At 40.9% G+C, this 14,652-nt stretch overlaps 1 protein-coding gene across 2 annotated transcripts in view; it reads left to right on the top strand.

The window, feature by feature from the left end:
• TRARG1 (trafficking regulator of GLUT4 (SLC2A4) 1) overlaps window positions 1-14,415 on the top strand; it is a 42,155-nt gene extending 27,740 nt beyond the window's left edge. The window contains exons 2-3 of one of the 2 annotated variants that reach the window (XM_040338580.1): window positions 1,900-2,051; window positions 13,517-14,415. In XM_040338580.1, the coding sequence (XP_040194514.1) occupies window positions 1,900-2,049 (150 nt within the window). In that variant the 3' untranslated portion in view covers window positions 2,050-2,051; window positions 13,517-14,415. The remainder of the gene's footprint in view (window positions 1-1,899; window positions 2,052-13,516) is intronic. The other variant, XM_040338581.1, reaches the window with a different exon arrangement.
• The last annotated feature ends 237 nt before the right edge of the window (window positions 14,416-14,652 follow it).

Genomic DNA, 14,652 nt, shown 5'->3' with positions numbered 1-14,652 from the left:
CATATTTTTCAGTAAACCAACATTCTTGTATTTAAAAATCCCTTTTTTATTGGTCTTATGTAATATTCAAATTTACGGAAATAATGAATTTAGTTTTTTTACTAGCTCTAGGCCCTAATCGTCCAAATTAAAAGAAAATAGTGCTTGAAATATATCACCTAGTGTGTAATGAGTTTCACCTTTGGAATTTAATTACTGAAATTAATTCTATTTTTGATGATATTCAAATTTTTTGAGATGCACCTGTATATGTGCTGATGATAATTTCCTTGATCAAGAACACCATTCACATGGCCTAGCCTTCATACATGAAGATACACGCTTTCCTGTTTACCATCCTTCCTCTTTTACAAACCGATATGATTACCAGTAGAGTTTTCTATCTCTCTTCTTTCTATCACCCGGTATAATTCAATTAAACCAACATCCAGTCTGGACATGGTGAGTCAATAGTAAGATAACAATACCTCCCTGCTCAGTACAATGGCTCAATACATCACACAGGGAACAAACAGGACAGTCATTTTTTGTCATATACTGCTTCAATACATGTAGGAACATATGCTGTCTGCACAAGTGTAAATTGTATTTCTGTTCTGTACAATACTGGATGAAACAAAAAGAGAACATAAAAAAAAAACGATCAAGCTATTTTTTGAACTGCGGGTAAACTTTTTTTTAAATCCACTTACTCCAATTTCAACTCAAAAGCTTACCCTCCATTTTCAGAAACAAATTGGTATGTAGTTAGAACAATAAAAAAAATTAAAAATAACTCCAATAACGCATGACTGTGCTCATTTTCATTCCCTGCAGTTGTGGTAAATTAACAAAAGAGAATTTATTGAATATGCCTGTAAAGAAATTATGAACATGTTAGAAACTGATTGTTTAGATCTACAAAAACAGATACCTTGTACATATTATTTTCCTTTATAGATGTTTATCCTAACTTTAATGTCTAAAGTTGAACTCCAGGCAAACAGCTAAATACACAGATGAACCACATATATGTGAGCTGCTTTACCTGTCAAAGGGTTTGCATTGCAGTTCAAACAGTTCTCCAAGTTACACAGCTCTGTCCAACAGCACAGCAAGTAAGAAAACCTGTTCTTTCTCTGCTGCAATTTTACTTTTATGTCGCCCAATGACTGGACAGTGAAAAGAGGAGCAGCACACTGGTGAGCCCATCTCTGTCATTATACCCTCTCCTCTTAGCAGCATGTTCATTGCATTACAAAACACCTGACAGGATTCTTGTGCGGTTTCTTCCTTTTCCCAGCTCTGCTGTACAGACTGTATAGCAGACTGCAAAAGACTGATAACAAGATAGATTTAACAACTTACACAGCAAAATTATTGTAGGTCCTCCTGATCCTTCACCTTAAAAAACAGACCACCACAACTTGTACTAATCCTTTACAATGTTTAATTAATGACAGTTCATAAACTACTGTATATACATTTATTTTACTGCTGCCTGGAAAACCGATTATGCTGGCAGACATTGCTGTAATAATGGTTCTAGCAGCAACTGCAGGGTCTACTATTGCCCTGTTTTTCAGCTGGGATTTGTGGCATTTTTCATATACATATGAATGTAAGTAGCATTTAGGTTTATATCTTGAGTGTATATATATATATATATATATATATATATATATATATATATATATAAAATATATATTACACACAACTTACTTAAAACTATGATAATATTCTAAAGGAAACCAATCCAAGCAGAACCTCACCCAATGGTAAGTAGGAAATATATATATATTTTTTTTATGTTTCTGTATAGAGAAAAGGAAAACAAAATTTAAAATTTAAATATTATTTTTGACAAAATTCTGATTTTTTTCAGCTAACATTTGATTCACTTTTTTTGTCCCTTTCTAGTCAAGAAACAGCTTACAGCAGGGGGATATGGATGGAGCTCGAAGATTAGGACGCCTGGCCAGACTCCTGAGTGTGGTATCCATCTTGCTGGGGATCCTCATCATCGTGCTTTGCGTACTCAGTCTCACCGGTGAGCTTAAAATCTCCTAAAGGTATATATGTCAACTATATGAAATGTAGCCAACCCTTTTCAAGGGTCAGCAACATTCATAAGTATGTGGTTTATTCAGTAAAATAGGCACTAATTTACTGAAAAATAGCCACTTCTTCCAAACTTAGATGAGCACTCTACTAGAAGGGTATATCCACCTAAAGCCAACGTTTTACTGTTGGGCAGATGCTAGTGTTGTTGAATCACACCTGAAGTCTTATATTCATTGGGAAAATTGGAAGCTACATCTCTACCAGGTATTTGAACCCACTTCCGGGCATAGATCTCTGCATTATCTGCGGCAATCTACGCCATGTCCGGCGCCCCCCCCCCCCCCCCGTGCTGTCGTCTGGGAAACACACAGGTCCCAGAAGACAGCAGGGACCAGTGGCATTGTGCAGCGCGAGTCGCAAATTCACAGTAGGGAACCAGGAAGTGAAGCCGCAAGGCTTCACTTCCTGATTCCCTTACCGAAGATGGCGGCGGAAGCACCCGAGAGCCAAGCGACAGCTCGGCTTTGAGTGCCGACATGGCGGGCGCGCTGGAGAGGTAAGTGTCCTTATTTTAAAAGTCAGCAGCTGCAGTATTTGTAGCTGCTAGAAAAAACAGCAATCAGCGCACAAATAAAACTAAATTGATTGCAAGCTGAACACCAACAGAGGCAATCACAAAAAACCTCAAAAAATTTAAATGACAAATAATAATAAAAGTGCATCGCAAATAAAGTGCTTGACTCAAGAATCAAGATTTAAGATGACACCCAGTGAAATAGCAAAAAACTTCGGCAAATGTGATGACATCCTCCACCAGTATAAGAAGTGCCTCCTTACCAGATGAGATGGTCCATATTTTTTCACAAGTGGTCAAAGACAGCTTTGTTCTCACCGTAAGGGAGATGGTGCAGTGGAGTCCAATGCAGCAGTGAATAGTAGGGTCCAGGGCTTTTTTTCAGGGGGAACTCAGTTCCACCACCTTTGGCTCAGACCCTTTGGTGCCTGCTCACCACAATCACTTGTAAACACAGAAGTCTGGTTTCTGTGTTTACAAGTGACAGCTCTGCACTCTGTGTGTAACCCCCCTGAACTCTGCACACTGTATGTAATGCAATCCTGGTATTTAATGCCCCTTTAAGACCCTTCTACTGTTTGTGAAATCTGAACGGGGTCGTGGTTGAGTTCCTGCACCTATTTTCTGAGAAAAAAAGCTCTGAGTAGGTCCAATGCGGAATAAAAAAATAAAACACGTTCTAAGTGTAGACTGTATTTATTCCAGGGAAAGGTTAAAAAAACAGCGCTTCACCATACTACAGTCAATCTGGTATGTCTGCAGACAATCTGCCAGAAAACAACTGGCCAGTAGGCGATTGGCAATATTAAAAAAAAAAAAAACTCGGAGCAATAGCCACGAGCAGCAGCAGAAAGGACGCGGGTGACGTCACAGGAAAAGCTCCTCCCCCGTACGCACGTTACGTCCGGATTGTACTTCGTCACCGATTATATATATATATATATATATATATATATATATATATATATATATATATATATATATATACACATACACACAGTACAGACCAAAAGTTTGGACACACCTTCTCATTCAAAGAGTTTTCTTTATTTTCATGACTATGAAAAAAGTGTGAAACAACTGAAAATATATTTCATATTCTAGGTTCTTCAAAGTAGCCACCTTTTGCTTTGATTACTGCTTTGCACACTCTTGGCATTCTCTTGATGAGCTTCAAGAGGTAGCACCCCATCACTCAGGTGTGTTTGGGGTCATTGTCCTGTTGAAAAATAAATGATGGTCCAACTAAACGCAAACAGGATGGAATAGCATGCCGCTGCAAGATGCTGTGGTAGCCATGCTGGTTCAGTATGCTTTCAATTTTGAATAAATCCCCAACAGTGTCACCAGCAAAGCACCCCCACACCATCATACCTCCTCCTCCATGCTTCACGGTGGGAACCAGGCATGTAGAGTCCATCCGTTCACCTTTTCTGCGTCGCACAAAGACACGGGGGTTGGAACCAAAGATCTCAAGTTTGGACTCATCAGACCAAAGCACAGATTTCCACTGGTCTAATGTCCATTCCTTGTGTTCTTTAGCCCAAACAAGTCTCTTCTGCTTGTTGCCTTTCATTAGCAGTGGTTTCCTAGCAGATATTCTACCTTGAAGGCCTGATTCACACAGTCTCCTCCTAACAGTTCTAGAGATGTGTCTGCTGCAAAAGGTGGCTACTTTGAAGAACCTAGAATATGAAAAATATTTTCAGTTGTTTCACACTTTTTTGTTATGTATAATTCCACATGCGTTAATTCATAGTTTTGATGCCTTCAGTGTGAATCTACAATTTTCATAGTCATGAAAATAAAGAAAACTCTTGGAATGAGAAGGTGTGTTCAAACTTTTGGTCTGTACTGTGTGTGTGTGTATATATATATATATATATATATATATATATATATATATATATATATAGGGCTTTTTTTCACAGAGAATAGGTGCAGGAACTCCTCCCTTCCTGACTCCACCCCTCACCCACCTCCGAGCACCGTTCTTTGGTTCCATCCCTTACCGACCTCCCGGTACCACCCCCTTTAGAGAAAACAGAGCCAAGTATCATTTTGTGGTGCTAAGTATTTTGTATGGATTGCGTTAATGATAACAAGAAAGGCAGTAAAATAGATCTAGCAGCGATGGACACCCCAGCGACAATAGATCCACCCCAGCAATAATGACCTACCAACAGCCAGCATCAATAGACCCTTCAGCAGCCAGCAACATTAGACTCCTCCCTCAAAAGTAGATCGCTCCCAGCAATGATTGACCCCCCTGCAGCAAAAGACCCACCTCCAGAACAATAAATCCCCCACCCGCAAAAGATTCTCCCCAGCAACAATAGGTTTCCCAGTAGCCAGCATCAATAGACCCTTCAGCAGCCAGCAACAAAGACCCCTCCCTCAACAGTACATCCCTCCCAGCAATGACTGACCTCCCAGCAACATAACACCTGCCCCAGCAACAATAGACCCCTCACAAGCAAAATAAAGAACTTCCTAGCAACAATAGTCTCCCTTTCTTCGCAAAAATAGATCCCCTCCAGCAACAATAGATTTCCCAGCAGCCAACATCAATAGACCCTCCATCACACCACAGCACCCCTTACCTTTACATACATTCAGTTCTGGAGGTACCGGAACTGCGTTCCCCCGCGTTCCCACTGAAAAAAAGCCCTATATATATATATATATATATATATATATATATCATTCTATCTATAGATCTCTCTCTATATATAGATGGATAGATAGATAGATAGATAGATAGATAGATAGATAGATAGATAGATAGATATATTTATATATACAGTGGGGAAAATAATTATTTGATACCCTGCAGATTTTGCAAGTTTGTCCACATACAAAGAAATTAAGGGTTTATAATTTTTATCATAGGAGTATTTTAAATGATAGATAGAGACAGAATATCAACCAAAGATCCAGAAAAAACACATAAAACAAATGCTATAAATTAAGTTGCAGTTCAGTTGTCAGGTCACCTGAGGCCAGGTGACAGATGCACACCATTGGGGTCAGGAGTGCACCGCTAAGGTAGTGAACACTACGGCTGACTGCTGCGGATGGAACTCTGGGGGGGTTAAGGAAGGCAGGTCCACTGGAGCAACAACACGGATCCCACAGGGAGCTAGGGAAATAATATTCCCCAGGGCACAAAGTCCAAAAGCCAGCAGGTGTTCACCAAAGCCTCTAGTGGTGAGGATGGACTGTGCTGCCACTGGCTCCAGGTCACGGCCCCCAGAGTCTCCCAGCTCACGCGCACAGTAGGCTACAGGAGGATAGAGAGGAAGCAGCAGCCCAGGATAACAAGAGATAGTAACGCGATAAGCCAAAGGTTGGGGCGACTAGCAGACAAGGATAAACATAGAACACGCCAAAGGTCAGGGTCACAAGCAGGCAGGAATAGTCGAGAACAAGCCAAGATCGGTAACTGGAATCAGATGTAGAAGACACAGCAAGTTACACACGAAAGCTAAACACTACCTAAGGAAAATCAACAGAGCCTGTATCTAAACATCTAAACAGATTATGGGAGCACATCAGTCCCACAATACTAATAAAAGCTCAGTGTGAACATAGAAGATGTAAAATAAATATCCCAACGTAAGTATAAGGGCAATCTCATCCAGCCACATTAACTATACGCAAACAAGTGAACAACTGCATCAATGATGGGGAGGCACCCCCCGCACCCTAAACGCCACACTGCCCTGATTAAAACAGCAAGTGGCACAAAGCGCGCTGACGCACCAATGCAGTAAAACTGCAATATATAGGGGAAAGGGCGGGAGCAGATCACCCCAATCAAACCATATAGGGAGGCTACTACCCCGATCCATCAATTTACATATGCAAATCTATCCCGCAGCCACCATAAATCACACATAATATATAGCAGGGATGTTTATTTTCTTTAATTCCCAGGAATTATAGGACATGAGTTTGTTCTGGCTGAGGGAAGAAGGTTCTCATCCAAAACATTACAATACATGGCCCCGTCAATTGGGCCCATAATGCGGCAAAGTCAGCCTTTACCTTTAGCAGAGAAACAGCCCCAAAGCATCATGTTTCCACCATGTGCTTGATTGTAGGGATGGTGTTCTTAGGGTCATAGTCAGCATTTTTCTTCCTCCAAACACGGCGGTTCGAGTTGAGTCAAAAAGCTAAATTTTGATCTCATCTGACCACAGCAATTTCTCTCACTCCTTCTCTGAATCATTTAGCTGATTATTGGCATGACTGTACATGTGCCTTCTTGAGGATTGGGACACACTGTTTGGAGGAAGAAAAATGCTGACTATGACCCTAAGACAGTGTTTCTCAGCTCCTGTCCTCAGGACCCACTAACAGGCCAGATTTTAAGTATTACTTTGGGGCGATGCAGACTAGAATACTGCAATCACTGAGCAGCAAATGATATCATCTGTGATGTATTTAAGTTATCTTGCAAACCTGGCCTGTTAGTGGGTCCCCATGAGAGGAGTTGAGAACCACTGCCCTAAGAACACCATCCCTACAGTCAGGCATTGAGGTAGAAACATAATGTTTGGGGCTGTTTCTCTGCTATAGGTACAGACTGACATTGCCACATTGAGGGGCCAATGGATGGGGCCATGTATTGTAAAAACTTGGATGAGAACCTTCTTCCCTCAGCCAGAACACTGAAGATGGGTCATGGATGGGTCTACCAGCATGACAATGACCCAAAACATACCGCCTAGGCAACAAAGAAGTGGCTCAAAAAGAAGCACATTAAGGTCATGGAGTGGCCAAACCAGTCTCCAGACCTTAATTCTGTAGAACATTTTGGAGGGATCAGAAACTTTGAGTTTCCAAGCAACAGCATAGAAACCTTAAGGATTTTGTGTGCAAACCTGGTCACTAACTACAAGAAACGTCCTACTTCTGTGCTTGCCAACAAGGGTTTATCCACCATTACCAAGTACCAAGTCATGTTTTGCTTGGGGATCAAATACTTACCTAATACATTACTCACTGAACTGCAACTCAATTTATAACATTTGTATCATGTTTTTTTCTTGATTTTTGGATGATATTCTGTTCTAGGTAAAAAAAGGAGTAAATATTGCGCTAAGAGAAAGTGAAAATTTAAATTGATATATATATAAATAATGAAAAAAAGTGTCAAATAGATAACTTAAGCTGCAACACCTACATACACGTGATATACATGTGAAATAGGACAAAAAACAAACAAAAAACAAAAGAAAGGGTTGCGCTAAAAATGCAACATAGTGAATATGTATAAATAAATGTCAATAATTATATATGAAATATAAATAAACAAATACTAAATTAAGTGAATACTGGATTAATCAATGGCAGTCCTTAATAAACTCAGAATATTAACACCCCCAAGGGCATAATACCGTGTGTTAATGCAAATAAATTGATGAATCAAAACAATCCCTAGAGGGTAGAATTGATACCTAGGGATATGTATTAGTCCCCAAAAAAAGACAAATTGAATATTGTCCAAATCCGAAGAAAAACATCCAAGAGTAAAAAATTTGGGAAGATGAAGGAAAATCCACCACCGATTAAAGTTGGTTAGGAAGAGGAGAATCTTGAAATCACACCGGGAGAGGGTTAAGTGTGTACCTCTTACCAGATGAATGATCAAACAGGCATATCGGTCCACTCAATCCAGGGATGAAGGAACCCAGAGGTAGCGAACTCCACTGCTCCACTGCTTCCAGCTATTCCTCACAAGGTGAGTGCAGGTAGCGATCTCCACTTAGGGCACTCTGCTCCGCTTTAGGCTCCAAGACCCATTCCCTAGATGCATTGACTGTATTTGCTTTCTTTTTCATTCCTTATTTTCACGTGGTGATCTTGCCACTTCCCTTCCAATCCAACAGGCATTTACTCGTACCATTTAATTTGGCTGCATGATACACTTTGATTGTGATCACCAGATCCTGCCGATACCTGTGCGGCTGCTGTGCACACACCGGCATATTCTGTTCTGTCTCTATCATTTAAAAAAACACCTATGATAAAAATTACAGACCCTCCATTTCAAGTGGGGAAACTTACAAAATCTGCAGGGGCTCAAATAATAATTCCCCCCACTGTGTGTGTGTGTGTGTGTGTGTGTGTGTGTGTGTGTGTGTGTGTGTGTGTGTGTGTATATATATATATATATATATATATATATAGACACTACCATAATGGAGAGGCTTGATTGTGGCGCCTATTGTTGCTGCCTTCCATAATTAATTAACTGCAGAATAATGAAGGTCACCTGTCAGTCTGGACCTGCAGCTCTTGCTCCATGTTATCTAGTAATATGAAAAAGATTATATACTGTATGTATCAATCAGTTCTAATAGAAAAGTCATAAAAGGAAGCAGTTCAGTCATTCATGATGGAAAAGCCTTGTTCCCTCATCTGTCATGTCATCACTTAATTTCATAAAATGCCTGAGAGGAACCATCAACTTACAGATGCAAATTTATCCCGCAGTGTTCTGAGCCATTATGGTACCTGTGAACCATAACTGTAAAATATATGGCAGCCTCCATAAATCACACATACTACATACATAGCAGGAATGTTTATTTTCTTTAAGTCCCAGGAATTACAGGATGAGTTTGTTAGAAAAGTATATTATTTACTTTTGTCAAAGTTTTACAATCTCCTAATATATGAAATCCCTGCAGACATAACCTTCTGACTAAAGCACACAGAGCTACTTGATCACTCAGTGTTGACAAGACCTAAGTGTGTAAGGGGGACTAGGATTGGGCAGGTGTTAGCCACAAACCAAGCAAGTCTCCACCCTGCTTCTTCCTGGATAGCACAGTTACCCACCTGTTAATGGAACCCGCTGTCATATTTCGTCATACTCCTTACATCCCTGACCATAGGCCTTAATATTCAGGAATAAAGGAATGTCCACAGATAAAATGCATTTCAGCTCTCTACTGTAACTTCCAAAATATGTCTGACATCTGACTTCACATTTGACATACTAGCAAACTTCAATGCAGAACTCCATACAAAGGAAAAGGAATGTCATTTCTTTGCAGAACACAAGCACATAATTTGTAAACCACCTTCTTTTGAACCTCCTCTCCTTGAGAGCACTATATATTTGGGACCACTTACCTATATATACTCCACACCATGTAGCTTCAATCACTGAGCAGGATCACAGTGCCTTCTATAGTATACCAGTCTCTTTCCAATATCCCTTTTGGGCTGTGTCCAGCCAGGTACACTCCCAGATGGCATATATTCCCAAGCTTCCACAACTACTTACAATTGTTGTTCCAGCTTGCCTGGGACTTCAGCCCTGCACAGGGCCCTTAAGATTAGCTTTGCAGGAGATCTTAGCAGCTCTGGGTTGTCTGGCTTCCACGCCTCGTCTGGGACCAGGCCCCTTCCATATTGGCATTTATACGGGCACCAACTCCTTCCATTACAACACTAGAAGAGGGTTTTCTCTAAAAGAGGACCTAACACTTAATTACAACTTTCCTTTTGCTAGATTATAATTAAAACAGAGCACTCTTGTGGCTGGTAAGCTAACTGCACCTGCTAACAAGTGGACTTCAGCAATTCATTTGATACAATATACAAAGACTATAGGAAACTGATTTGATGATCTATTAATATGAACATATACTGAACCTCTCACCTTTCCTGGAAACAGTGCTCCTTTGTTAGAATAAGTTATAAAAAAAACCTGCAATACCTGTGCTGCAGAAATGGATGATCTAAGAGGCGTGTCATGTGACCATATGCCTAGGTAGTTGAATTATCTCAATTGTAGTGACAAGAGCCCCCCGACCAATCAGCTGCCCTGCCTGAATTCTCTCCCATTTTAGTGGAGTACATATAGTCACCCGACCGCCCACTGCAGGAGCCCAGAGCAGCTTTTCTGTAGTATAGGTCGAGATGATTAAATACATTAAAACAAAGTTTCAGCTGCTTGTGAATTAATGGTGTAAAATATTGATTTATTTACATAGCAGCAACATATTTAGATTTACATAACTGAGTGAACAAGTCACATCAGCAGGATCAATTTGGACAGAAGAAAAAACTCTACCAGTACCTCTTAGTTTTATTTGAGACACACACATGAACAAACTGCTTGCAAATAATATCCTCAGTGGCACAGGACTTCCAGCCATAGAGCGCAAAAAGTAAGCCACTGTACAACTATCTGTATTTCTACAGTGTGCCATGGCTGATTAAAGTTTAGTGGGTTTTTTTCCTCAAGAAAATGGGAATGATGACACCATGGAAAAGAGCCTTGCATTTATTATTACTTCCACTTCAACTGTTCGTGTGATCTTTTCCAATCACTTGGGACACATGAGTATTTGCTTAAAGTATCAGTGCAAGTTTTGGAGCCCAAAGCCCTACACCGATCAGACTTAACTTTATGATGACCCACTTAATATTGAGTAGATTCCCCCTTTTGCTGCTATAACAGCTCTGTCCCATGAAAACATGCAAACCACTAGAACTCTGAAGGTATGCTGTGGGTATCCGGTACCAATACATCAGTAGTAGATCCTTTAATTCCTGTAAGGCTGGGCGCAAAATGGTGCACTGTGATTTGGCCGCAGCATTAGGGTATGCACAGTTTCCATGTGTTTTACCCACGTTTTTACCCATGGTTCCATTGACTTCTATTAGATTGCACATTTTTGTTAAGTTTTCTGAAAGCAGGAATTTTGGTGCACTCAGAAAATGCGGCAAAAACACACAACCAAATAAAAAGGTTGTGGCTAAAAATGTGGCTAGAACATGGCTAACTGCACATACACCCGTGTTGTGGCCAAACTGCAGCGCACCAATGTGCACCTGGCCTTAGTTGTGAGGTGGGAACTAAATGGACTTGCTTTTCCAACATATGCCAAAGATCCTTTATTGGATTTAAATCTGGAGTCAACACTTCAAACTCCTTGTTCCTGTTCCTCAAACCACCCTTGAACCATTGTTGCAGTGTGGCAGGGCTCATTATCCTGCTGAAAGAGGCCATTGCCATTGGGGATTACTGTTTACATGAAGGGGTGTACTTGATCAGCAAAATTGTTTAGGTAGGTGGTACATGTCAAGTAACATTCACATGAATGACAGAACCTGAGGTTTCCCAGCAGAACATTGCCCAAGGCATCACACTGCCTCCACCAGCTTGCCTTCTCCCGATACTGCAATCTTGTATCATTTCTTCCCCAGGTAAGCGATGCACATGCACCCGGCCATCAACATGATTTAAAAGAAATGTGATTCATCAGAGCAGGACACCTTCTATTGCTCTGTGGTCCAGTTCTGCATGCTCACATGCCCATTGTAGGTGTATTTGGTTGTGGACACAGGTCAGTATGGACACCCTGACTGGTTTGTGCTACACAGCCCCATACACAACAAACTACAATGCCCATTTTGTTTACTTTCAACACTTCAACTTGGGCAACATGTTTACTTGCTGCCTAATGTATTCCATAGACCAGGGGTCTCCATACTTCTAAAGCAAAGGGCCAGTTTACGGTCTTTCTGAATTCAGGATTCTGACCAATTGGGGTAGAAAATTCTACAAGGGCCGAGCATCAGTGAGAACAAACATAGCCCCAGTGTTGGTGGGCAGTAGGAGGAGTAATAGTACTCCATCATTGCTATTAGTCTAAGAAATAGTGCCCCATTGTTGGTGCCATCGGGAGGAATAGTGCTAAAATATCATTGGGAGCAATACTGCCCCAAGGGCCGGATGAAGGCTAACAAAGGGCCACATCCGGCCCTCGGACCGCAGTTTGGAGACCCCTGACATAGACCTTACTTAGGAACCGAGGCAGAATGACGTCACTGCTAGCAGCTTGTGCTCCACACTGGTATACTGCACGTCCCACATACAGGACTGCATGCCCAAAAGTGCCCGGAACACCCCACATTGTCCAGCTAGAAGCGCCTGGCTAGGGTTACACTTAAAAAAGGTACTGTTCCGACTTAAACAATTTTGACTTGACAAACCTAGAGCCCAGGCTCTTTTTAGCATGTTCTGTGTTTTATTAGGCTGCTCTAAGGTCCTGAAACACGCAATAAAGTGCTGGCAATATTTTTAAAATTGAGCTTTACCAAAATACATGGTACTTTGATACCATGAATTTAAGTAGGCACAGGCAAACATGCAATTAGTGGATGCGTGGAGGTGCCATTAAGAATTAACACATTTAAATGTGGTGCAGGAAAACGTGTGATTTCACACATTTTAATGCTCTGCACCTGGAGTGAAAAAAGCCCCAAAATGTCATTTGTAAGGCAGCGTTAAATGAATAGTAGTTTGTAAATCCCCCCATAGCCCCCCCCTTCTGCTAGCAAAACCCCACCCCCCAAAAAAAATCCTGCTGTGACAGGAGTGAGTTTGGGTGGGGAGTTTGTGCAACTCAGCTTGTCCAGCTTCCCCAACGTCTCTTATGTGTACATCACCCTGTGTCTCTAATAGGGGTACAGGGTGTAGTAGTTGGACTCTCTTTACAGCCCCTAAAGAACCCAGAGGGCACTCCAGGGTGGCACAGCGCCCTGGTTGTAAGAGGCTGTAGACCATTGTAAAAAAAAAATACTATTTAACCATCTCAATACCTTTCCATTTACCCTCTAAATAAACACATTTGTTATTTTGAGCATCAGCTGCCACTGCTCTATACAATGCAACAACTACAACTACCAGGACAGGGCCTGTCATAACATAGGTCAACATTTCTATGCCAGCTAAACAAACATATATGATCAGTGTATATATCTGTACCAACCACAGAAAAGCTATATATAATAATGAGATGTGCATGCTATATGTTATTTGAACAGTGGTTGCTATGATCTAATGTTTGTTACTTATCTTCTTTACAGTTTTCCATTAAAGTCCACTGAAGATCTGGGGCTCAGAGGGAAACCGGGGAGCGGCCTGCCTTTCCTTCACTTGTTGACACCTCCTCACTGCAAGAGAACCTTCCACTTTGGAGGCTTGCTGGAGGAAGGAGCAGGCCCAGCTCTTTCCAAAGTCCAAGGGATTGCATGCAGCACTTTACACGCCCTTGGGAATTGAGAAAAAAAAATAAGAGATTTTGGAGCATAGCACATGAGAGAGACTTTTAAAAAGGAAGACAGAGAGATGCCTTGAGGTTGCCCTCCTAACAGAAATACCTACAGATGGACAATGTATGGAGTGGCATCTGGGGACTGGCATTCAGGATGGCACAAAACCGTTTTTTTTATTTCCAGCTTTTGTATCAAAGGAATGAAAGCTATTGTCTGTAATCAATAATATAGCTGAAAACTGCCACATATAGGGTCGCAAATGGGAAAGAACCTCACATGCCGCGATGTCATGTGACCTCCCCCTGTTTTGGATGATGCTGCTTCCTCGCTGACAAAATGGAACAGGACTTTTAATCTCTTTTTTAGTATTTTTGATGGGCAATTTAACATAAACTCAGAAACCAAAAAAAAAAGAAAAAAAAAATGACCATTTTGCATGGATGCTGGTCCTGGCTGCTGTAAGCACCTATTCTCCTTTGCATCTAGTCTAGGCTGTAATATACTGTACATATAAGTTAGGCTGTCACTGATGGAGCATTGCTTATGCAAAGTGAATACCAAGCACTTAGGTAACATCCCAGGTATAAACAGTAGATGCAGGATTTGTATTATCTAGATGTTTGTATTTAAACATGTATGCTCTGTTAGGGTTGTGGTTTCAAGAGGCATTAACACAATTAACATATCATAGGAATGAAATATGACTTATACAAGAACTGTTTGATAGTTACTGGAACAAAAGTGTTGCCTAGATTAACCAATCACATTCTGTTATTTTGATTAAAAAAATAAAGCAGGTGACAGGGCTATTGATCCATAGTCCTTAAAGAAATACTAAACAGATGTCCTGCATTATGTTGTAAACCCTGTGACATATCTGCTGATGCAGAATGCTGTTGGCTTTCAAATTTGCCAGCCAGCTTCATACAGTTCAGAGAAAATCAACC

The sequence above is a fragment of the Rana temporaria genome, chromosome 2 (genome assembly GCF_905171775.1).
Source record: "Rana temporaria chromosome 2, aRanTem1.1, whole genome shotgun sequence".
Taxonomy (NCBI): domain Eukaryota; kingdom Metazoa; phylum Chordata; class Amphibia; order Anura; family Ranidae; genus Rana; species Rana temporaria.
Note: the sequence above shows the minus strand (reverse complement) of the source record. Positions and strands in the feature narration are given on the sequence as shown.